The following is a 23,941-nucleotide window of genomic DNA, read 5'->3' on the forward strand; positions in this document are numbered from 1 at the left end:
CAAGGTTCAAGAAGGGGAGGCGCTGGGAGTGGAGGGACCAGCGATGGCCACCAGGGTCTGGGATGGTTGAGATCCCAGAAGAAGATGAAAGAGCGAGTTCAGTTCCCGCGGGTGCTCGCCTCCTAGAAACACGGCCTCCATAGCTTTATGGCTGAAAGAGGATTTGTTTTTGGAACCCAGACCCACAGCTCCCAGCTGGGGCCAGCCACCAAGCCTCAGGTTCTTACCCTGCAAAGCAGGCGCAACAATAGTCCCTCCACCCTCGCTGCTTGCGAGTTACTGAGAAGTGAGGTGCTGCGAGTCAATGCTGAGCACAGGCCGTGCTCATGATCACCACCGTGTGCCAGGCCCGGGGGAGGATGTCGCTGTGAGCCATACAGCCTTGGCCCCCGCCTTGGTGAATGGTACCACCTGTGGGCAGAGGCGATGCCCCCTGGGTTGGGGATGGGGTAGGGAGCTGTGAAAGCTCCTCTGGGCTTGCATTCTCGCAGGAGGGTGGTAGGCTGGGCAGGTGTGTCCATTGAGCAAGGCCCTGTCTGGCTCTCCCTCCACAGCTGACTTCAGGGACCTTTATACCAAAGTGTTTGAGGAAGAAGCTGCTTCTGTTTCCTCTGCAGATACAGGTCAGGCGTGTGGTTAGTGCCTGGGGGCTGGGGGCGTGCTGCCTGGCCCTCTCTGCACCTCCCATTCCACCCATTCATATTCTCTCTCTCTCTCTCTCTCTCTCTCTCTCTCTCTCTCTATCTATCTCTCTCCAGGGCTCTGCTCTGAAGCCTGCCTCTTCCATCTAGCCCGCTGCCCTTCCCCCAAGTTGCTACGTGCTCATTCAGCCGGGAAACGGCGCCCTGTTCCCACCTACCAGAAGGTCCCCTTGCCCTCGGGCCCTACACCTGCCCACTCCCTGGGGGACCTGAAGGGCAGGTGGCTGGGCTGGGCCCTGGTCACTTGTTTCCTCCAGATGTCCAGGAAGACCCCGGACCCCAGTGGGAATGGAGCCCATGGGCATAAGCAGGTGCCCCAGAGCCGGTGGGGACGGCCAGGCCGAGAGAGTCTCCATCTTAGAAGCTGCGGGGATCTGAGTTCCGTCTCCTCCCTGCGGCGCCTCCTGTCTGGCCGCAGGCTGGAGCGGGGTACTCGCCCCCACAGCCTCAGCCTCAATGGGGGCACCCGGGAGACAGGGCTCTGATGTGGGCTTCTTGCTGCATTGAACAGATCCAGGTGAATGCTGGGGCTACAGGCCCCAGCTGGTTGGGACCAGCAGCCTCCAGCCTTCCCTTGCACTGGCTGACACAGAAAGAAACTCGCTGTATACCCACTGTTATTCCTTTCTCTCCTACCTCGGGCCCCTGCTGCTTGCCTCTGCTCCTCTGGCCTGGGAGAGCTTCTGTCCTGTACTGCATGGGTGTTCAGGCTGTGGGGGAGATACCCCGCTTACAGCACCGGAGGAAGAAAATAATCAAGGCCTGCCCCACCCCCCACCCCCCAGCATGAGAGTAACTCTCTCTGATTGGTCAGGGGCCCTATGGCCAGGGCAAGGCCTGCCCAGGGTGTTGAAGCCTAAGGGGCTGTGTGCCTATACAACTGGGTGGTGAAGCATGAAGAGTCATAAAAACCTGGGTGGCCTCCCAGCTCTGCCACCTCTAGCTGCATGACCTTGGACAAGTTATTTAACCTCAGTGTCCTGACCTGTAAAGCACTGCGAGGGCAAATGTTTGTAAAACCCTTAACACACTGTAAGCCTTCAATAAATTTCAATTTGCCCCTTCCCTTCTGGATTATTTTTTATCATCAATGAAATTCGTTCTAGTGTCTCTTACAGATAAAACTCCCTCAAGACTGACATTCCTTTCAGCTGCCACACTGTATCTCTGCTCCTTTTCATAGCAGAATGTTTTCTCTCCTTCCCTGCACTCCACTACCGATTCCCAGGCACGGCTCTTGATAAAGTTTTCAGCAACCAAGAAGTGGCCATTTCTCTGCCTGCTGCTCAAACTCTCACAGGCCTTTACCCAGAAAATCAGCATCTTTCTTCTTGATTTTTTTCCCTTTCTTGTCTTTGAAGATACCATGTGCTCCTATTTTTTTCCTCCTACTTTACCCTCTTGGTATCCTTTGAAGCCTTTACACCAGCGGTTCTCAACCTGTGGGTCGCGACCCCTTTGGCGGTCAAACGACCCTTTCACAGGGGTCGCCTAAGACCATCCTGCATATCAGATATTTACATGACGATTCATAACAGTAGCAACATTACAGTTACGAAGTAGCAACGAAAATAATTTTATGGTTGGGTCACAACATGAGGAACTGTATTTAAAGGGCCAGAAGGTTGAGAACCACTGCTTTACACCTCTGCTGGATGATTAACACGGGAAGGCCCCAGGGCTCTCCCCTCAGCCATTTTCTACTTTCACTTTCGGCAGATGGCTCTTCCAAGACCTGTAGCTTAAATGCCATTCAGGTGTCCATGGATAACTCCCACCTTGACCTCTCCATGGGCTCAGACCTCCAACTTGACATCTCTGCTTGGATGTCTAATGGGTGTCTCAGCCTCAACATGGCCACAACTGAACTCCTGATTCCCACCTCTAGCACCTGGCCCACTTCCACTGTTCCATCTCACCAAGTGGCACCACCACCCAGGTGCATATTCCAAAAGCTTGGGACTCAACCTGATTTCTTCTTCTCCCTCATCCATCACACCCAATCCTATTCTGAACTCATCCATGTCTCACCAGCTACTCAGCTCACGTCCCCGTTTCTGCCAGCATCTGAATGGATTTATTTCCTTTCTTCCTAACACTCCGTTCTCCACCCAGCAAAGTAAGAAGTCATGTCACATCAAGATTCCACCCAAACCTAATGTCTTCCCATTGCATTTAGAATAATCTCCAAACTTCTTCCCAGACTACAGACAGGTAAAACCTGGTCTGCTTTGCACAGGGCCTTCTCACCTGCTTTCCCCCAAGCATTAAACGCTGGGCCCCAGGGCTGTTGCCTTCACTTAAGCCTAATTCACCTTCTCGTTGAGCAACCTCCACTCACTTTACCACACTGTCATGTTGTTTTGAGCACTTATCACGAGCTAAAATTATCTTGTTTTTGTCTGTTGTCCCATAAAATGTAAGCTCCAGAAAGCAGGGACTTGCTCATTGCACTGGGCCTAACACTTAGTAGGTCCTCAACAAACTCAAGTTACTTAAGTGGCAGAGTGGGGCCTTGAAAGCAGCGTTGGGGCCCTATGGGAAGGAAGGGAGGAGGAAGGGGCACTGACCGCAGATGGCGTCAGGCCGCAGGACTCCTTGAATAATTCACCATCATAACAGCCCCGCCTCAGGGAGGGCTGGGGTGCGGCCAGGACGACACAATAAGGTGGATTGGGATTCCCAACGGGGCAGTTTCTGGGCGCTGAATGGCTGCTATCCGGAGGCTCCTAGAGGAGGAAGCTCACGAATCTTGTTTGTCCTGGATTCATTGAGGGAATTCTATCTCCCTTCCCCACCACACCCCCTCGCTTTATATTGGGGGGCAGGCTCCTGGGCCGAGGCGCATGCGCGCTTCGTGACTCCTGCTCCCTCTTTCCCGTAGACCCCCAAATACGCTTGCGCCCCATCTGGGTTCCCACTGGTCAGGGAGAGCCGTCGGAGGACCAATAAGGCGTGCGGAAGGGGCCTGCGTCCCGCCTTCTGGCCACTAGAGATACACCTTCCTGAGCTAGGCCCCGCCTCCTCCCGGCCCCGCCCCGCCCCGCGGACCCGAGCGTCTCGCGGCTGCGCGTGGTGCGGCGCACCCTCGCTGGGACGCGGACGCTGCGGAGCCCCCTCCTCCAGCCCCGCCCACCCCGCTGTGCAGGCTGCAGTGGGTTTGCCTTCACCTCCTCCGGTTGGGGTGCTGTTTTACTTCGCCCACGGTAGGCGTCACGGATGTGGCACCGTTTGGATCTTAACTCTCCCTCCCGGCGTTTGCACTTCACTTCTTAATCATCATTGTTGTTATTTGTAGGGATGGTCGTAATTTACTAATGAAGAAGAGAGGATAAAATCTTAAAATTCTCCTCTGCCCACCTTGTGTGTGGTTTTTTTTAACATTTAAAAAATATATATCTTTATTGATTTCAGAGAGGAAGGGAGAGGGAAAGGGAGATAGAAACATCAGTGTTGAGAGAGAATCATTGATTGGCTGCCTCCTGCATGTCCCCTACTGGGGATCAAGCCTGCAAACCTAGGCATGTGTCCTTGACCAGAATCGAACCTGGGACCCTTCAGTCCGCAGGCTGACGCTCTATCCACTGAGCCAAGCCAGGTAGGGCCCACCTTGTTTTTTTGAGGGGTGGAGTGGGTATAAGGTCTGTGTAATTTGTTCCTCTGTTCTTCAGTCATTCCACAAACGTTCACTGAGCACCGGACTGGTGCCCGGCGCTATGCTACACATTGGGGTATGGCCATGGGGATAGGAAGGGAGGTGGACAGACTCATCCATATCCTACTGGGCTTACCCACTGACGGACCAGCCGGCAAAGGAGTTAGCAGCCACCGGACACTCCAACTGACATTAAGCCACTATACAATTAATATGGATAAGAGCTACAAAGGAGACGTAAGGGCTATCAATGTGTGTTACAGGAGGGCTGTGTGTGGAGGGAGAGAATTTTTGGAGAAAACGACATCTCAGGTGAGTTCTGAAAGATGAATAGGCATTAATTAGGCTGCATGGAGGTGAAGAGCCTTTTCCAGGACTCTGAGGTACAGTGGATGTGGAACAAGGGACAAGTCCATGGCAGGCTGTAATTGGCAGATGTTCTCCCTGTCTTGGCATCTTCCCCCCTACCGTCTAATTTCTATACAGCAGCCAGAATGACCTTAAAAATATAAATCTGATTCTGTCACTTCCCTGCACCAAACTCTCCAGTGAATTTCCATCTTAGAACAAAATTCGGACTCCTTACTGTGGCCACCAAGGCCTACAGAGTCTGGCTCCAAACTTTCCTTTCTAAACTCACTTCTTAAAATTAGCCCCATCACTGGCTCTATCCAGCACTCCCTACCCCTTTATTTTCCTTCATAGTTTTCATGACCATGTGAAATTATCTCTCTCTCTTTTTTTTAATCTATCAGCCACTAGGACAGGAACTTTATCATCTTATTTATTGTATCCCCATGATTTAGAACAGTGCCTGGCATATAGTAGATGCCCAATTATTATTTGTTGGATGTGTGAAGTGAGGAGCACTTAGCAAGGGTGCCTAACCCAGTCAGAAGGTATCAGGAAAATGGTACTGATGGCAGAGATAGGAAGGCTGGGGCCTTAATGATTAAAAAAGAAAAAGAGTTATTCATTTTCTTCAAGAGAAGAGAAGAAAGTACTTATGGCAGGGAGGAAAATAGAGGCAAAATGGAATGCAGCCTGTCAGGGGAAATGGGATTGGAGAGGTGAGAAATGAGGGTGGAACCAAGATCCGGTAAACCTGCTTAAAGGTAGTGTGGTGCCATTAAAGGATTTGAGGAGGGAGAGTGGTAACTTCAGAATTGATATTTTAGTTAGACCATCCAGGTCTTAGAGAATGGATTGGAGGAGGAAAGTGGTTACAAGACCAAGATGGTTCTGTAGTCTAGGAGAGAAATAATGTGGAGAAAGGTACAAGGAGAGGATGTAGGTTAAAATAAAATAAGTTTGTCAAGTAAAAAAAAAAAAAGAGCCCCAGGTCCTGGGGGAAGGGGTTCCATGTCTGGGGAGAGAGCACAGGAAGAAGAACAGGCTTGGCTGGGGGAGGTGACCTCATCATGGTCCTGTGAGGTGTCTGTGAGACACCGAGGAAAGAGCTGAGCTCAGGGTCATGTCACAGAGTCACCCCAGGAGGAAGGTTGGGATTGGAGGTGGATTTTTAAAAATATATATTTTATTGATTTTTTACAGAGAGGAAGGGAGAGGGATAGAGAGTTAGAAACATCGATGAGAGAGAAACATCGATCAGCTGCCTCCTGCACACCCCCAACTAGGGATGTGCCCGCAACCAAGGTACATGCCCTTGACCGGAATCAAACCTGGGACCTTTCAGTCCTCAGGCCGAGGCTCTATCCACTGAGCCAAACCAGTTAGGGCTGGCGGTGGATTTTTTACACCAAAGGCAACTAGAAGGTAATCAAAGCCATGGGGTGTCTCTTAGGAAAGATGACGCATAAGAAAAGGGCTAGGACAAACCCCTAAGGAACACCGGCAGACAGAAAGGTGAAACCCTCAAAGGAGAAGAAGCAGTCAGAAAGGTGGGAGGACTTCCGACCAGCAGAATGGGGACGAGAGAAATGGTGGCAGCGAGAGGAAGCAAGGTGGGAGGTGGAGGTCTTAGACAGATGACTCAGTCAACTACCTGGAGGGAAGAAATAAAGGCTGAGTAACAATAACAGTAATACTTCCTGGCATCTGTGTCTATTATAGTTCACAAGGTGTACCATCACAGACATTATTCTTTTTTTTAAAAATTGATCTCAGAGAGGAAGGGAAAGGGAGAGATAGATAAAAACGTAAATGATGAGAGAGAATCATTGATTGGCTGCCAAGTTGCAACCCAGGCATGTGCCCTGACTGGGGAATCAAACCTTTGACCTCCTGGTTCATAGGTTGATGTTCAATCGCTGAGCCACGCCGGCCGGGCCACAGATATTATTCTTGTCTGTGGGCCTCATTATAGGCCTACATGGGAGGGTCAGAAAAGTAAGGATTGTGCCAGCAGGTTCACTGATGTTCAGGATTTGAATCCACACTTCTATAGCCTCAACCAAGTCCCCCTGATTTGGTCTTATTTTAACTCTAATAATTATGTTCAGAGTTAGCCTCACTCTTCCTGAAGTTCAAACCACACTCTGAAACACTTGACAAGCAGGGCCTTGAATTAGCAGGGTGTGATCAGTAACTTAACCTATCCATTCACTCATTCAGTAAACAGTGAGCCTTGATTCTGTGCTTCCCTCTGAGTGAAGAGTTCTGAGGTTTCAAAGAATAGAAACCATGAGCCCGGCTGGTGTGGCTCAGGAGGTCACATGTCCCAGTTTGGGCTTGGTTCCCAGGAGGGGGCGTGCAGGAGGCTGCTAATCATTGATTCTCTCTCATCATTGATGTTTCTCTCTCCCTCTCCCTTCCTTTCTGAAATCAATACAAATATATTGGGGGGGGGGGGATTATTTTAAAAAAAGAAATAGAAGCCATGAAATGTGCTCTGCAGGTTTATAACCGTAAGGAAGACTAAAAACACTCTACTGAAATCTCTGGGAGGCTGTAGGACATGATGACTAAGCTGCTTGGGCCTCAGAGTAGGACAGATCTGAACTTAGGCTCGGCTCTGCCACTTACTCAAGTTCTCTAAGTCTCCGTCTTCTCTGTAACATGGAGTTGTCAGGCTAATGCATGTAATGAGCACTAATGAAAGGTTGTCTATTATCTTGAGTAAAAATACAGAATGGCACATGAGGTACAGGTACTTCCCATTTGCACTGGGCTTTTCAGTGAATGCTGTGGTTATTAAGAGTTGGTTAATCAAACTAGCTTTATAGTGGTAATTATTTTGTGGGATATACATGTATCAAATTATCACAACATTATCACAGTAAACTTACACAATATTATATTCAATTATATCTCAATAAAGTTAAAGAGTTGTTTAATCAGATGAATTCAAGGATGAAGCCACACTCTTACTAGTAAGGGACAGAAGGGGTCTATTCTCACGGGAGAAAGAAGTCCTTTTTGGTGTCAGTAATAAGGAGGAGTGTTGTATCTTCAGATCAGAAACCAGAGCTGAAAGGACAGGTTCTAGGTTGATTGATAAGGTTTATTCATTCTTTCATCTGGTATTTCTTGAGCACCTACTCTTTGCTGTGTATGGATTGAGAAAGCTTCTCTCTTGGACTTGACGGTGGATGTTACAGTGGGGCTGGGAGGGGGCGACCTCCTTGGGGACGTGGTCCGAGGCCTAAAGAGCAAGGAGCCTGTGACATCATACTTGCCCGTCTCCAGGGCAGGAGTTTGCTCTGAGCCAAGCCGGCAGCCCTGCAGGGCTAGCAGGAGTGGGATCAGAACTCTGCTGCTGAGTCAGCCAAACTATTTTTGTACTTCTGCTTTTGCTTGTATTTCCCAGTTGTCCTCCCTTGGTGTTTAGCTAAGTCTTTTAAAAGTGTGCAACAGGCCCTAGGAATACATATGTGGCCACCTAATACACCCCTAGTGGCCACTGCAGCGGCCTAGGTGTTGGAGGTGACTCCCTAGGCCTAGGGGAGTGGTTCTCAGTCGCCCCCTAGGGGACATTTTGGAAACTTGTGTCTTTAGCGGAGACCCTGGAGGCACTTTGAGGATTGCATGGATGGAGGACAGGAAAGGTAGACATTCTACATTCACAAAGAAGAGTTCTCTCATTCTACTTGACTTTGGAAATTTCCACTCAACAACATATGCAAATATAAAATAAAAAACACAGCCGAACCGGTTTGGCTCAGTGGATAGAGCATCGGCCTGCGGACTCAGGGGTCCCGGGTTCGATTCCGGTCAAGGGCATGTACCTTGGTTGCGGGCGCATCCCCACTGGGGGGTGTGCAGGAGGCAGCTGATCCATGTCTCTCTCTCATCGATGTTTCTAGCTCTCTATCCCTCTCCCTTCTTCTCTGTAAAAAAATCAATAAAATATATTTAAAAAAAATAAAAAAAATAAAAAACACTATCCTTTTCCTTATTAAATTTGCCAAGGCTCAGAATCAAATATTAAGTTTGTGGAATGCACTTAATCTTATTCACAAAGACTGACTTTTAAGCATTTCTATTTGTCACATTTTTTTATTAAATTTCTATTTATTGATTTTAGAGAAAAAGGGAGAGAGAAACATCGATTTGTTGTTCCATTTATTCATGCATCCATTGGTTGCTTCTTGGATGTGCCCTGACCAGGGATAAAACCCTCAACCTTGGTGTATTGGGATGATGCTCTAATCCAACTGAGGTACCGGCCATAGTATTTGTCATATATTTTATGTTTTTGCAGCACAGTGATAATTCCATATCATGAAAATGACTTATGGCAAAAATTACATATCAAAATTATTAATTCATGGACTGGTTTTGCTTCTATTAAGTTCTATTTTATTTAGATTAGTGCAAGATCTGACTATAGTATGTCTCCAAGGTAAACGTGAAAGCATTTACTTATTGAAAACATATAAAAAATAGTCCCATCTGGCTGGAGTGGCTCAGTTGGTTGAGCATCATCCCATGCACCAGGAGTTCAATGGTTCAATTTCTCATTAGGGCACATGCCCAGGTTTCAGGCTTGATCCCCAGTAAGGGGTGTGCAGGAGGCAGCTTATGTCTCAGATGTTTCTATCTCTTTCTCCCTCTCCCTTTCTCTCTCTGAAATCAAGAAAAACATATTTTAAAAAAATAGTCCCAATATTTTCCCTTTATATTCCAATTAAGGCAATTATATTGATTCTTTTAAATTATGTGTGTAGGTTAAGTCATATTATTTCTATGTATATTTCAGGATAGAAAAGAGTATATTAGAAAATACTTATGTAAAGGGGGTGCTTGGACTGTTGGGCTGAGATCTCCAGGATGGGGAGCGTGGAGCTGAGAGACAGAGGCAGAGTCGCCCCTCCCCGCTGAAATCGACCACTCTGACCAGCTTGGGAGTTCTGGATTCTGTTCCGTTACTGAAGCGGCATCCCTTGACTGATGCCTTTGGAGAACAGGGAGCCAGAAGTGTTGCCACGGAGCAGCACTTCAGAAGCCAATTTGGTCTTCATCTTGGACAGGTAGGAGCCTCTGTAAAAATAAGGGACGGCCCTAGCTGGTTTGGGTCAGTGGATAGAGCGTTGGCCTGCGACCTGAAGGGTCCTGGGTTCGATTCTAGTCAAGGGCACATGCCCGGGTTGCGGGTTCGATCCCCAGTGGGGGCCGTGCAGGAGGCGGCCGATCAATGATTCTCTCTCATCATTGGTGTTTCTATCGCTCCCTCTCCCTTCCTCTCTGAAATCAATAAAAATGTATTTTAAAAAAATAAGGGACGATTTTAAAACAATACAAAGCAAACGCTGCAGACCAACACTGCAGCTTTGGAAAATGACCAGCACCCAGCATCGCGTTTGGCATACCAGAGGCACTCTTGAAATGTGTGCTGTGTGTCATGGGACTCTGGATATGATTCCAGTTTCTGTCACTGGGTAGCCAAGGGACTTTGGGTAATTTAATGACCTTTTAGAGTTTTCGGTTTCTCATCTTTAAAATGGGAAAAATAATAATATCTGTCTTGCAAGAATGAAGTGAGTGAGGTAAAGGTCTAATGCACATGAAGTACCATAGAATAAGTACTCAGTAAGCATTAGCCCTTATTTAACCAATTTTATTTAGAAAATAAAATATAAAAGTCCAAGGGAAGCCCTGGCCAGTGTGGCTCAGGGCTTAGTGCATCAGCCTTTGCACCTGAAGGGTCCCAGGTTTGATTTCCAGTCAAGGGCAGGGACCTAGGTTGCAGGTTCAAATCCTGGCCCCGACGGGCACGTTTGGGAGGCAACCAACCAACATGTTGTGTCTTGTGTCTCTCATTGCTCCCACATCTCTCTCTCTCTCTCTCTCTCTCTCTCTCTCTTTCTCTCTCTCAAAATCAGTGAATAAAATTAAGAAAATAACAAGGTGGTATCAACTCTGGAAGATTTTTAAACTGAAGTATAAAAAGAAGAAATAAAAGCCTCATAAACACTGTTACTACAGAGTGAAACAGGGAGGTGGAGGCTAAATCCAACAGAGCAGAAAGGGGCAGATATGGTACGTGTGACAAATATTTGTGGAATGAATGAACTAGAGGGAAGTAAGTGCAGGTATCACCTGTCTTCGTCCCAAGAATGAGCCCTACACAACATTTCCTGGAAAAACAGGAAGTCCAAATGGGGCAAATATTGACATGATGATGGCTCATTTTGGTTCAACAACTTGGCATGTACCCATTCTGTGTCAGTAAAGGAATGAGTAAGACATTCCTTTACTGACCCCGCTAAGGACTTATTACAGTATTTGGTGCCCAGCAGCCTACTATACACACGCATTATGTACTGAAACCTCACTGTCACTCCCCTTTTATAGATGAGAAACAGAGGCTTACGTCATGTATTGAAGGTCAAACAGCCAGTAAATGGTGGAGCCAAGTTTCAAACCCAGCTGGTCTCACTGAAACTCTCCTGACGCTATAGGAACCAGAACGAGAAAAGATCCGTTTGGCCTGGCGTGTCTGGAAAGACTTCACTGAGCTCATTTAAAAAGACACAGCAAACCAGCGGTTAGCGAGCATCTCCTATGCGCCAGGCACATGCTTCTTTCACTGACTCCAGTAATGCCCTGAAAGATGGTGGGGCGGCCTCCGTTTTAGTTAGGAAATAGGCTCAGGGGCTGGGGTTGGTCAGGTCCTAATGGTGTGTGTCACTCCCACTCAGTCACTTGTGATGTGGTCCAGGTGTGTTGTGGTTGCAGCATCACCGACAACCCCCTTCTCATGTCCACTAAGGCTATGGCTCAGGGGTCCTCAAACTACGGCCCTCGGGCCACGTGCAAATACAAATATTGTATTTGTTCCGGTTTTGCTTTTTTACTTCAAAATAAGATATGGGCAGTGTGCATAGGAATTTGTTCATAGTTTTTTTTTAAACTATAGTCCGGCCCTCCAACGGTCTGAGGGACAGTGAACTGGCCCCCCGTTTAAAAAGTTTGAGGACCCCTGCTATGGCTTGTACAGCACTTTCCAGTTTCTGAACTACGTGACACAACCTCCCTGTCCTGTGAGAAAGCCGCTCACACAACCCGCACCTGCTGATGAAACCAGGGAGGCCTCCCTTCAATCATGCCCTTCCTCTACCCAGGGCCCTCCCTCCCTGCTTCTCTGGTTAATGATCCCTGCCCTTTCTCCTCCGGGAAGCCTTCTGGGATAACTCCTTACCATGGAGGGTCCCTTGTTACTGGTTTGCCTTCACGTGTAACTATCTGCGTAAGTGTCTGACTCCCTGCTTCACAAGCCTCTACAGGACAAAGGCTGCCCTACCCATCTCTCAGTATTCTGGCTACACTATCTTGCGCAGTGACCCTCTTTTATTAGTATCAACTTTATCAGTATTACTTTAACATTTTTTCTCAAGAAAGCAATGTGCTTACTATGGTTCCCATCCTCTGGGATTCTGGAGCCTCTACCCAGTCCTCTCAGACCTTTGATTTAGATTCTTCCCTAAGCTGTCATCCACACATGCCTTCTAGGATGTGACGGGGTGCAGAATCACCAACAACCTGGAGGAAACCAGTCGCCCTTTACAAGTATGGGTGAAGTTGCCTCACTTCCGGTGTCATGTGACTCTCCCGTAGTCATCACATGACCCATTTACTCCGTGATGCCGGAATTAATCCCCAAGGCTAATCCCGGGTCAGTAACTACCCAAGTACCTGCAGCTCCGCTTTGGTTTAGGGGACTTTGTCCCCTCCGAGGCTGCGAACGCTGCAGTCTTCCCACCTGGTGATGGAGCCTGCAAGTCCTTCCAGAGAGGTGAGTGGGCCAGGGCTCCCAACAGATCTCGTCTGCTTCTGGAATCCTGGCCATCAGGTTCAGGAATTCAATGAATGACAGACTCTCCTCGAACTCAGGCCACCATGGCATTTCTACGGAGGGACAGGTCGAGGGAGAAATGGGTGGCAAGAGGGGAGGAGGAGGGTCCTGGTCGGGGAGGGTCTGTCACTCACAGAGGGCTGGGAGGGAGGGCTGGCGCGAGCAGAGGGCCTATCCATCCCTCTTAAAGGTGGGAGACTAGCCTGTGCGTGCCCAGGGGTGGCTGAGCGCTGCCCAGGAGAGTAGTTGAGGGGTGGAGAGGGGCTTGCCTTCCAGCCACTCCTCATTCTGTTCTCAGGAATGCCCCAAGGCCCTGGGCAGGGGAGGCATCATGGCTGCCAGACTCACGGGATTGCTTCTACTTCAGGCAGTTTCTTGGGCGTCAGGTGAGTAAATTAAGGAGGAGGGAGGTAGCCCCAACACTTCTCTTCTCTGGTAATTTTCTGGCAAACTGGTGGTGGACATCAGTAGATGCTCAACAAATACTTTTGAGTGGAGGTACAGCAAGAGGATTTTAATCCTCACTCAAGGATAATTTTCCCATTGATTTTTTTTTTTTTTTAGAGTGGAAGGGAGAGAGAGGGAGGGAGAACGAGAAACATTGACGTGAGACACATCGATTGGTTGCCTTCCTCTCGCATCCCAACTTGGGTGAGGGATTGAACCCGTAACCCAGGTACGTGCCCTTGACCGGGAGTCGAACCTGAGACCCTTCCGTGCAGGGGCCGAGGCTCTAACTGTTGAGCCATGCCGGCCAGGGTGTGAGAGGATTTTAGGAACCGGTGTTCAGTCTCTCCTGAGTAGTGTGGCTTCTCCCAGCTTCATCCTTCAGCCCTTGCCGCTCTCTCCCTCCCAGGTGCCCGCCCCTGCAACCCTAAAAACTTTGGCTACAGCTCGGTGGTCTGTGTCTGCAATGCCACCTACTGTGACTCCCTTGATCCCCTGACCCTGCCTGCCCCTGGCACCTTCACACGCTATGAGAGCACACGCAGCGGGCGCCGAATGGAGCGGAGTCTGGGGACCATCCAGGCCAACCAAACCGGCACAGGTAACCCCTACACCCTCCGCCCCGAGCCGGGCCGGGGTCCTCCTGGGGTTCCTCCCTGGGCACTGACGCCCTTGATTCCCTAAATGTGTTCTCAGGGCTGTTGCTGACCCTGCAGCCGGAGCAGAAGTTCCAGAAAATAAAGGGATTTGGAGGGGCCATGACAGATGCTGCTGCTCTCAATATTCTTGCCCTGTCACCCCCTGCCCGGAATCTGCTACTCAAATCATACTTCTCTGAAGAAGGTGAGGAGGAGGGGGACAAGATGACTGTGCAGCTGACCTTGACCTTTCCTTTGACCCTGACTTCCATCCATCCCTGACATGTGGGTCTTCTCTTAATGCCCAAATAAGATTGTCCTACCCGTCTTCCCCCGAGTGCTTGGGGATTCTCAGGCTCAGACCTGTGTTTCACCCAGGTGCCTGGCTCCACAGGCCCTAACCCAGGAGCCCCATCTAATTGAGGGCTGACAAGTGATAGGCCGGGCCCTACGTTCTCCTATTGACTCAGACTCCCAGATCTTGGTCTTTTACCGCAGGAATTGAATACAACATCATTCGGGTACCCATGGCCAGTTGTGACTTCTCCATCCGCGTCTACACCTATGCCGACACCCCTGACGACTTCCAGTTGCACAACTTCAGCCTCCCAGAGGAAGATGTCAAGCTCAAGGTGGGCACTCTGGCTTCCTCAGGCCCTGGTAGCACGGATGCCCGGGATCTGAAAAGCTTCAGGCTAGAGAAGTATAGAGAGACAGAACCTGGCCCCGAGTCTCTAAGTTTTGTCCTGGAGGTGGGAGGGCGGGGGCCGATGGCTAGGCCTGATGCACTGGTTGGGCCAGTCTGTTCTAACTCTGGTTGTCTCTCTCCGCACCACCTTTGTTTCTAGATACCCCTGATCCACCAAGCCCTAGAGATGTCCCAGCGCCCTGTCTCCCTCTTCGCCAGTCCTTGGACATCACCCACTTGGCTCAAGACCAATGGGGCAGTGAATGGGAGGGGGTCACTCAAGGGTCAGCCGGGGGACCTCTACCACCAGACTTGGGCCAGATACTTTGTCAAGTAAGGGAGCAGCAAGGCCATGGGCCCTGGACCAGCCTGGTCTGTGTCCTCACCTGGTTTCACCTCTAGCTCTGACTCTCTTCACCTCACCGGCCTATCTTCTGGGCCTTTCTGACTTGGGCCCCCAGTTTCCCCCACCTCATCAGCCTCCTAGTCCTCTGGTTCCTGGTCCCCTTTCTTGGTCAGAGTCACACACACCCTTCCTCTGCCAGGTTCCTGGATGCCTATGCGGAGCACAACTTGCAGTTCTGGGCAGTGACAGCAGAAAACGAGCCTTCTGCAGGGCTCTTCAGCGGGTACCCCTTCCAGTGCCTGGGCTTCACCCCTGAACACCAGCGAGACTTCATTGCCCGTGACCTGGGTCCCACCCTGGCCAACAGTACTCACCGAGGTGTCCGTCTGCTCATGCTGGATGACCAGCGCTTGCTGTTGCCCCACTGGGCTGAGGTGGTAAGGCCCAGGACCTCCATGGGTACCCCAGTGACCCTCAAATCCAAGATCCAAGTGACTGGCTCTCAAATAGAGTGCCTTCCCTGCCCCAACTTTTTTGTTTTTTAAATATATTTTTACTGATTCCAGAGAGGAAGGGAGATAGAAACATCAATGGTTAGAATCATTGATTCGCTACCTCCTGCACGCCCCACACTGGGGATTGAGCCTACAACCCAGGCATGTGCCCTGACCACGGAATAGAACTGTGACCTCCTGGTTCATAGGTCGACGCTCAATCACTGAGCCATGCCGGCCGGGCCTGCCCCAACTCTTGATTCTTAGAGCACCCTGGGCTGGAGCCAGGTGCCCGGGTGGTATCCATACCCCTGGAGTGCTGGGGTGGTAGTGCTCCCAGGACCCCATGGTTGTTACTGCAACCCCCTCTAGTTGTGTTTATCCCACTGCCCATTCTCTGGTCCCCTAGTGTCTCCCAGAACCCTCCGAACGGGCAGGGCCAGGTTCAGGGGCTCCCTTTCCCCAGTATTCCTCCCCTTCCCTGTACAGGTGCTGGCGGACCCAGAGGCAGCTAAGTATGTTCACGGCATCGCTGTACATTGGTACCTGGACTTTCTGGCTCCAGCAAAAGCCACCCTGGGGGAGACACACCGCCTGTTCCCCGACACCATGCTCTTTGCCTCAGAGGCCTGTGTGGGCTCCAAGTTCTGGGAGCAGAGTGTGCGGCTGGGCTCCTGGGATCGAGGGATGCAGTACAGCCACAGCATCATCACGGTGAGCCACCGGTCTCCCTTTTCACAAAGCAGGCCCCCGGCCCCTTCCTAGTCTCACCAAGGACTGATGCCCGGCCCTCCACTCCAACTTCTCCCCAGCCGGCTCGCTCCCGGGGGCACGTTGTGGGATATGATTCCCTTCAGATCTGCACACCCCATCACCCTTCTTCCAAGTGCTTGGGCCTTGAGCATTAGAGCTGCCTGATTTCTCCGCTTCTCTTGTGATGTCTTCATCCTCAGTCTCCTTAGATGTCAGGACATAGAGCCCTCCTGTCACAGGGCTGAGGCACCGGAGCCCACCTGCCTCCTTAACCACATTCTCTGGGGACCCAGTGTCGAGCCTTTGTCTCCGCCCTGTTCCTGCCCTAGAACCTCCTCTACCATGTGGTTGGCTGGACTGACTGGAACCTCGCCCTGAACCCTGAAGGGGGACCCAACTGGGTGCGCAACTTTGTTGACAGCCCCATCATCGTGGACATCGCCAAGGACACGTTTTACAAACAGCCCATGTTCTACCACCTCGGCCACTTCAGGTGAGTGGTGGGCAGGCACCCCCACTCCGCAGCAGGCCTAGTATTTCCTGTGCTGGGCTTACCTCACCCCACATGAGGAGCAGGAAGGTGTTTAGGGTGGGAACCTTGGGAGAGGCACACCTGTCCCTCTTGCACCATCTGGGCAGGAAGTGACTGGGCAGCATCAGACACCGGCAACCCAGCTGCTGATGCTGGAGCTGGGAGGCAGGAAGGAGGGCATGCCAGCAGCATGGCTCAAGACCTGGAGAACTGGGGCAGAGCCTTAGCAAGGGATGTGGGGGGTGAATTCTTGGGTTACGAGTAGCTGGGAGCTACCCTCAGGTCAGAGGGGCTGGGCTGGGGTCCCTGACGCTGCTTGTTCCCACTTCAGCAAGTTCATTCCTGAAGGCTCCCAGAGAGTGGGGCTGGTCGCTAGTGAGAAGAACGACTTGGAAGCAGTGGCACTGATGCGTCCCGACGGCTCTGCAGTTGTGGTGGTGCTAAACCGGTGAGAGCAGCAGCAGGGCCCGGGGGCTGGGCTGAGGGCAGACGGTGGGTTTGGCAGGATCAGACACTCAGCTCTCCTGCTCCCTCCCCAGCTCCTCTAAGGATGTGCCTCTCACCATCAAGGATCCTGCTCTGGGCTTCCTGGAGACGGTCTCACCTGCCTACTCCATTCACACCTATTTGTGGCGTCGCCAGTGATGGAGCAGATACCCAAGCAGAGGCCTGGGCTCAACGTGGGCATTAAAGGGACCGAGTCAGCTCACATGCTGTCTGTGGCTAACAGGGTACAGCAGGGCCTGGGTGAGTTTAAGTGACGTCAGCCCAGGAGCAGTGGTTTGGGTAACTCACTCTCCCCTCCGGCTGGTGCCAGGGGCTGGAGGCTCCTCAGGAAAGGATTGGGAAGCCCCAGTGCACCCCCCACAAGCTTGTGTGAGTGTGTTCTCTGTGGAAACTGGGCCCAGGCCCAGGGTGAGCTCACTGTCTGTACAAACACAAGACGGGGGGAGGGAGGGCAAGAAAAGGAAGAGACTAGGAAGGCTGGACCCAGAACGGAGGATGTTTGTCTTTCCTGGAGATGAGAACTGGGTCCTTGCAGAAGCACTGTCATCAGGGCCAAGCAGCCAAGAGCCACGCACCAGTGAAGGCAAGGACCCAGGTGGCCCCTTAAAGGACAGAAGGTCTGATCCCAGTGAGTGTGAGCAGGTTTATTTTCAGGGGACACCCCATTTCTGGCTGTATCGACAACAGGGAGACACAGGGACCTCTGGAATGTATGAGAGTAGAAAAATCAGTCCTGGGAGCATGAGGACAAATCACTCCTCATCTTCCTCAGCCATGCCCAGGGCCCCCGTGCCTGGGGTCCGGGCCGGTGTTGCCCGCTGGATAGAGACAATGCCACTGAGCAAGGCATAGCCCACCATGGCTGCCAGCCCCGCCAACACGGACAGGATCTGCGTCCGGCGCCGGTACGGCTCCTCCTCAGTCTCCGGGCTCACTGGTGTCGGGCGTGGAGGTGGCACCTCAGCTGAGGGATAAGGAAGGAAGGTGGGCAGGGAGGCTAGTTCCTGGATCCCTGCCCACTCTCCCCAGGGCCAGCAACCACCCCGCATCCATCTGCCCCTTACCTCCATCCCAGGGGAAGTAGAGGCTGAGGATGTGGGTGCAGTAGGCACAGAGGTTATGCAGTCCCCGGAGGTGGGCCTGCAGTTTCCCACTGGGCAGCTTTACCTGCAGCAGCAGGGCCAGGTAGCTAAAGACAAAGGCGTCCAGGGAGGCGGGGCTGAGGCAGAGAGAGAGGGGTGTGATGGAGGAGGACGACGTTGGCAGGGGGGGTAGAGATGGAGTCAGAGGAAGATTTGGCCCTGGGAGGTGGCTCTGGACAGCAGGGACCACTAGGGTAGGCGAGGACACACCTTTCTGGGTCTCGTGTGGGGAGGGCCCCTAGGTGGCGCCAGCCTGGCCCTGAATGGGACGCTAGCCCAGGGCTGCATAAAGGGCACATTGAGTGCCCCGCAGCGCTGCAGACTCTCCTGTGCCTGGCGGCCCTCCCACCCTCCTGTACCACTGAGGCAACTCCAAGCCCCGCTGTCAGCAGAGCCAGTGTCTGTCCCGAGGACCTCTCGCCCAGAGCTGAGCCCACCCAAGCGTCTGCAGCTACATCAACACCCGCGTCTTCTTCCAAGCCACCCCGTACTCCCCCGGAGGCAGACTCACGCATCTCCAAAGAAGAATCTCTGAGAGCCCAGGCGCTGAGAGAGGAGGGTCAGGCATTCCCGGGCCTCTTGGTACAGCTACAGGGAGGACACAGGGAGGCTTGAGGCTGCGGGCACCGTGCCACCTCCCCTCCTAGGCAGTCCCACGCCTGGCCATTCGCCTTGGGGCTTCTCTCCTACGACAGCACCCTATCCCAGAGGTACCTCCTTCTCCAGTTCTTCCTCATGCTCAGGCCTATGCTCCCCGCACAGCAGCTGCAGCCGCTCCATGTGCTGCCGCTGCATGCGGCCGGGCAGGAAGAAGTTGAGGGGAAAGGGCATAGCCTCCGCGTACCACTTCCGAGTCACTTCCACGTAGTTCTTGGCGTCTATCCAAAAAGTATGGATCTGGACGGGTACATAGGAAGGGAGAGGAAGGCCTGAGCCTGTGTACCTGCCTGACTCAGGGTGGGCTTCTGATCCCCACGCTGCTCCAGAGCTGGAGGGGTGGCGGTGAGGGGTCGGGGTGTGTGTCCCCAGCCCCGCCCCCGCTGGCCATAAACCCTGGGAGGTCTGGGCACACTCACCAGCACTGGGAGCAGCTTCTCCTCCAGCAGAGACACGAAGGCTAAGGTGTCTGCCCCTTGCCGGGCAGATAGATCATAATCAGCATTGAACTTCTGTGGAGGAAACGTCTACCGTGAGCTGATGCGGGGGGACTGCAGGGTCCTTCCCAGGAGCATCCTGTCTGGTGCCACCCTCACTGGCCTCTGAGTGTAGCAGAGGTAGAGTCAGGAGTTTTTCCTGCTGAGGCCCCTGGCCTGGGCACAGCCAGTAGCCTGTTACTGTTGGCGGACGGCCTGGGCCTTGGAGCCTGCTGGCCGTCAAGATCTCGAGCCCATTGGGGAAGGAAAGCAGGCCCAGCCGCAAACCAGGAGCAGCTCCCAGAGTTTCCACGGAAAGGTGGCAACATGCCTGCTGACAGCAGCTTTCTAACAGTGACTTCTCCAGTCCGGGCACCGCAGAGCTAACAGAGTGAGCTCAGAGGCAGGCTGGGCCTCCATCCACGCCTCAGGAGCTGGGGAACGCCATCCTCATGCTCCTGGACCATGGGCCCAGGGCCTCTGGCTTCTTCTCTCAATGCCCAGCTCTTGGCTATGTCCTCTGTTTCATTCCATGGCCCAGGCGCCACCACCACCACACATTCCAACCGTACCCCCAGGTCTCGGCTGCCTCATCTTCCTAGGCTCCAGTGTCTGTTGCTTAGCAACCCCCTCCACATTTTGAGTAAACTCTGTCCCCGAATAACCCTTTGAGCCTGATCCTTAAATCTCTGAGCCTCACTTTCTTCCCTGTGGGATGGGGGTACTGATCTCTTTCTCTCAATGTGGCTGTTATGAAAAAAACTCTGAAAACTGGAAAGGTGTGCTTACACATAAGGAAATGTGGTTTTGGCCCAGTCCCTGCCAGGAACTTTGGCTTTTATCTGGATCCCCTCTCTACATGCCTCTCAAGCCTCCATCAATTCCCCAGCTCCTTAATATTTGGGAAAGTAGAAATGAAGAGGGTCCCACTTCTGACAGTGAATCCCCCCCCCCCCTTTTTAAATATATTTTTCTTGATTTCAGAGAGGAAGGGAGAAGGAGAGAGAGATAGAAACATCAATGATAAGAGAATCACTGATCGGCTGCCTCCTGCATGCCCACCACTGGGGATCGAGCCCGCAACCCGGGCACGTGCCCTTGACCAGAATCGAACCTGGGAACTTTCAGTCCGCAGGCCGATGCTCTATCCACTGAGCCAAACCGGCCAGGGTGTGTATTCCCTTTTTTAATCAGACCATGCAAATTAAAAGAACCCTTGGAAAGCATCTTGGCTCAGCCCCTGGTTTTACAAATAAGGAGCTTAGCAGGGAACAGACTGTCGAGTCTCAGAGGGAAGGCAGGGGTGGGTGGGAAGAGATTAACCAAAGAACATGTATGTTTATATGCATAACCCATGGACACAGACAATAGGGTGGTGGAGGTCTGGGGCGGGACAGGCTATAAGGGGTGAATGGGGGGGAAAGGGGGACAAATGTAATCCTTTCAACAATAAAGATAAAAAAACAAATAAGGAGCTTAGGGCCCTGAGACATTAAGCGACTTGCCACAGGTCACTCGGTCAAGGAGAGAGTGAGGGGCATAGCTTAGGCCTCCCCATTCTTGTAATACTCTTCCAACTTCCCCACCCTGGCTCTAATCCTTGTCCATTCCGAGTCCCATATCCCGCCTGACCTACTCCCTGAAAAACGGCGATGGCCCTTAGAAGTCCCTCTCTGGTTGCACTTTCGAGGGTCTCACCTGAGCCAACTGCTCTCTTCTAGTCTCCTTTCCCTTCCTTGTGTCATCAGCCTGTTCATCTCTCTCTCTGCCCAGCAGGCAGAAGGCTCTGTGCCTCCAGATGCCCCCAAAGTGCCCCAGTGTACCCTCTGGCCTACTACTTACTGCATCACACCAACACTGTGTGTCCCCCACCCCCGACCCCATCACACTGTGCTCCTTGAAGCTCTGGGTCCCCTGCCTCAAGCCTGGCATATACCTGGGGCTCAATAAATGTGTGCACTGAACGGACTGAACTTTTCTCACTAGCAGTTCCCCTGGCCAAGCCACCTACCTCTTTTCGAAGGTGGGTGATGATCTTGTGTGGTACTGAGATGACCTCTCCGTGACTGGTCCGGAGGGCGGGCAGCGTTCCTGACATTGAGAAAGAAGGACGCCCGCCAGACCCTTAGCTGTCTGTCCATACGTATTTGGACCACATTCCTGTCTGTCTCCTGCTTCTCCCCTTGTACACACCCTTCCTCGCCCCCCCGCCCAGGGACACTGGGTACCTGAAGGGCTCCGCCAGGGGTTGCTGATCTTGTGCACCTTGAGCGGGGCCCCAGTAAATCTGGCATAGGTCTGCAGGGAAGGAAGCAGAAGGCAGAGGGGCCAGGACATGGCCCCCACAGGGGGGTCAAGAAGAGAAAACATGTACTGAGTACCTCTTATGCTATGATCTATGTTTAGTACTTAACACACACACACACACACACACACACACACACACACAGGAGGACATTACTCCACAATGGGCAACACAGGGCTCGGAGATTATGGATGTATCCACGATTACCAGTGAGCTGGGAAAATCCTTCCATCTCCTCTCCTACAATCTACCTGGGGAACAGTTATCCTCAGAAGGTTGTTCTAATCTAACCAGTACCTCCCTTTTCTTGGAAAAACTGACCATGCACTTTTTTGTTGTTGTTAATTCTCATCCAAGGATATCCCCCCCCCCCCCATTTATTTTTAGAGAGCGTGGGGGGTGGGGGGGGGGGAGAGAGAGAGAGAGAGAGAGAGAGAGAGAGAGAGAGAGAGAGAGAGAAACATTGATGTGAGAGAGACACCGGCTGGTTGCCTCCCCAACTGAACCTGAGACCCTTCGGTCCGCAGGTCCGCGCTCTGACTACGAGCCAAACGGGCCAGGGCCGGCCATGCCCCTTTTCGGCAACCTCTGTGGCTGTCCTTACCTAGCCCTTGGCACCTGGTCATTTTATTACACGGACTTGCTGACATGTCTGCCTTCCTATAAGCAACCCCACGGCGGGGACCAGGCCTGACTTTTTTTGCTGCCAGTGTTCGTACTGGGAAGGGGCCTTGTACATGCTGATTCGATCAAGGGGCGAAGGAGTGACAGGAACGAGTCTGACTCCACAGCTCTTTCCACGGAGCCTGGCTGGGGGCCTTTTGGTTCAAGAAACAGTAAGCGCAGTAGGTGCTGTGGAGGGAGGAGGAGGAGGAGGAGAAGGAGGAGAGGGAGGAAGAAGAGGCGGCGAAGCCAGGGACGCCAGGCCTGAGGACCGGGAGGCTGTCCCGCTTCAGCGAAGACGGGAAGGAAGAAACCGCCCCGAGAAGTGATCGCCCCAAGGTCACACAGCCGGCCAGCGGGTGGGCGGGGGCGAGACCCTTCCCCGAGCCCTCGGCCAGGCCTCTCTGTGGCTACACGAACCCCGGGGCTAAGGCGCGGGGCACTGCGCCCACAACGGACGGGCACGCCCTTCGACCGCCTCGGTGTCTCCCACTGAGCTCGTGCGGAGGAGCCCCGGCAAAATCTGGGCGATCGGCTGGCCAGGGCCCCTCCCTCACCCTCCTGGGCGCGGCACCACCCTCACCAGTACCGCCAGGCTGTCCAGGTCCACGGAAGGCAGCCCCCAGCCCCCCGACCAGCAGAACAGCTCCATGGGCGCCGCCATCTTGCCCGCCCTCTGTCCCGGAAGCACTCCCCCCGCGCTTAGGCCCGCCCCCCGCCGCCGCCGCCGCCGCCGCCGCCGCCCGGGTCGCTGGAGGCCGAGGGCTGAGGGGAGCTCCGCGGGAGGTGCGGCTCCTCGCGGCCCCGGCGGCGGGGGCGGAGCTGAGGGCCTCTGGGGAGATGTCGAGGCGGCTCCCAAAGTTGGGGGGAAGGGCTCTCGACCTGGCGCGCCTCGGAGAGTCGGGAAGGCTCGGCCGAGGGGCTCCCCGAACCCCCGGAGGAGCGCCAGGCCCGGGAGCCAGGGGTCTCGAGCGCCTGGGCCGGCCCCGGGGCGTCTCGCAGACCTACACGTGACCTGGCCGGCTCGAGGGCCCCTCAGGCCTCGGCCCGGAGCCGGGGCTGCGGGGGGGATCCCCCGAGGCGCATGTTTTCCACAGCGCGTTATGCTTGGAGCCGGCCCCGCGCCGCCTGTCGCCATGGAAACAAAACAGGGGCGGTGGCGGCCGCCGGAACGAGGCCGAGCTCGGGCCCGGGTGGGGGAGGGGAGGAGGGGCTCGCGGGCCGTTGCCTGGGTAACCGGCGCCCCCTCGCTCCTTCCGGGTCGTGGCCTGTCAGCCGGGACCCTCGGTGGGCCCGGTCCGGCCCCGCGCTCCCTGTCCACCCGCCTCTCACGTCCCTCCCTCTCTCCTGATGTCTTCACTCCGACCTCGCTGAACACCGTGTTAGGTTTCCCCTCCAGCTCCTACTGGAGGCTCCCAGGTCTTCCCAGGAACGAGGGGAAATGGAGGTGCGGGCACGTGTCGGGGGACCTTCCCTCTAATAAAAGAGCACCCGCCCTGTCCGAGGCAGCGCAACCCCTGCCCCGTGTGCATGCCCTGGTCACCGGCGCTGCTTTCACAGTCTCCCTTGGGCTGCCTTTCGTGCCTAGCGCGGATGAATGCCCTGATCGGCGCGGGCCTGCCGTGGGGTTCCAAGAAAACAGTAGCATGTAGTGGTGGCTCCCCATCAACGAACCGGCCA

General features: G+C 53.3%; 3 protein-coding genes across 7 annotated transcripts in view; 2 read left to right on the top strand and 1 right to left on the bottom strand.

Moving 5' to 3' along the window:
• FAM189B (family with sequence similarity 189 member B) overlaps positions 1 to 1,766 on the top strand; it is a 6,019-nt gene extending 4,253 nt beyond the window's left edge. The window contains exons 10-12 of the mRNA XM_023761532.1: positions 348 to 397; positions 503 to 623; positions 759 to 1,766. Coding sequence (XP_023617300.1) covers positions 348 to 397; positions 503 to 623; positions 759 to 1,186 — 599 coding nt within the window. The 3' untranslated portion in view covers positions 1,187 to 1,766. The remainder of the gene's footprint in view (positions 1 to 347; positions 398 to 502; positions 624 to 758) is intronic.
• Positions 1,767 to 3,769: 2,003 nt separating this feature from the next.
• Positions 3,770 to 17,245, top strand: GBA (glucosylceramidase beta). Of its 5 annotated transcripts, XM_014463579.2 has the most exons (14): positions 3,770 to 3,907; positions 9,518 to 9,788; positions 11,113 to 11,305; positions 12,271 to 12,553; positions 12,912 to 12,999; positions 13,470 to 13,661; positions 13,757 to 13,903; positions 14,197 to 14,330; positions 14,547 to 14,719; positions 14,932 to 15,169; positions 15,716 to 15,940; positions 16,309 to 16,472; positions 16,843 to 16,959; positions 17,051 to 17,245. In XM_014463579.2, the coding sequence occupies exons 4-14, from the start codon at positions 12,527 to 12,529 to the stop codon at positions 17,154 to 17,156; spliced, it is 1,611 nt and encodes a 536-aa protein (XP_014319065.1). In that variant the 5' UTR covers positions 3,770 to 3,907; positions 9,518 to 9,788; positions 11,113 to 11,305; positions 12,271 to 12,526; the 3' UTR covers positions 17,157 to 17,245. The 5 variants fall into 5 exon arrangements, with proteins under 5 accessions (XP_014319065.1, XP_006097909.1, XP_006097906.1 ...); XM_006097847.3 differs by lacking the exon at positions 11,113 to 11,305; XM_006097844.3 differs by lacking the exon at positions 9,518 to 9,788 and having other exon boundaries at positions 3,774 to 3,907.
• Positions 17,246 to 17,643: 398 nt separating this feature from the next.
• On the bottom strand, positions 17,644 to 22,957 carry MTX1 (metaxin 1). Its single transcript, XM_023761562.1, has 8 exons — positions 22,845 to 22,957; positions 21,522 to 21,591; positions 21,305 to 21,384; positions 19,237 to 19,329; positions 18,875 to 19,057; positions 18,672 to 18,748; positions 18,083 to 18,237; positions 17,644 to 17,982 (listed from the first exon to the last, which is right to left on the bottom strand). Exons 1-8 carry the CDS (start codon positions 22,923 to 22,925, stop codon positions 17,771 to 17,773), a joined length of 951 nt encoding a protein of 316 aa, XP_023617330.1. The 5' UTR covers positions 22,926 to 22,957; the 3' UTR covers positions 17,644 to 17,770.
• Positions 22,958 to 23,941: the final 984 nt, after the last annotated feature.

Source organism: Myotis lucifugus, unplaced genomic scaffold, assembly GCF_000147115.1.
Source record: "Myotis lucifugus unplaced genomic scaffold, Myoluc2.0 scaffold_211, whole genome shotgun sequence".
Taxonomy (NCBI): Eukaryota; Metazoa; Chordata; class Mammalia; order Chiroptera; family Vespertilionidae; genus Myotis; species Myotis lucifugus.

What these genes read in the sequence shown, in the direction of transcription:
- MTX1 (XM_023761562.1), bottom strand. Translation starts at nt 22,925, where the DNA reads ATGGCGGCGCCCATGGAGCTGTTCTGCTGGTCGGGGGGCTGGGGGCTG. An exon ending in TGGACAGCCTGGCGGTACTG is followed by an intron (nt 21,592 to 22,844) that starts GTGAGGGTGGTG and finishes CCTTCCCTGCAG; the next exon opens with ACCTATGCCAGATTTACTGG. An exon ending in TCACCCACCTTCGAAAAGAG is followed by an intron (nt 19,330 to 21,304) that starts GTAGGTGGCTTG and finishes TTTCCTCCACAG; the next exon opens with AAGTTCAATGCTGATTATGA.
- GBA (XM_014463579.2), top strand. Translation starts at nt 12,527, where the DNA reads ATGGAGCCTGCAAGTCCTTCCAGAGAG. An exon ending in TGGGCCAGATACTTTGTCAA is followed by an intron (nt 14,720 to 14,931) that starts GTAAGGGAGCAG and finishes TTCCTCTGCCAG; the next exon opens with GTTCCTGGATGCCTATGCGG. An exon ending in TGCCCCACTGGGCTGAGGTG is followed by an intron (nt 15,170 to 15,715) that starts GTAAGGCCCAGG and finishes TTCCCTGTACAG; the next exon opens with GTGCTGGCGGACCCAGAGGC.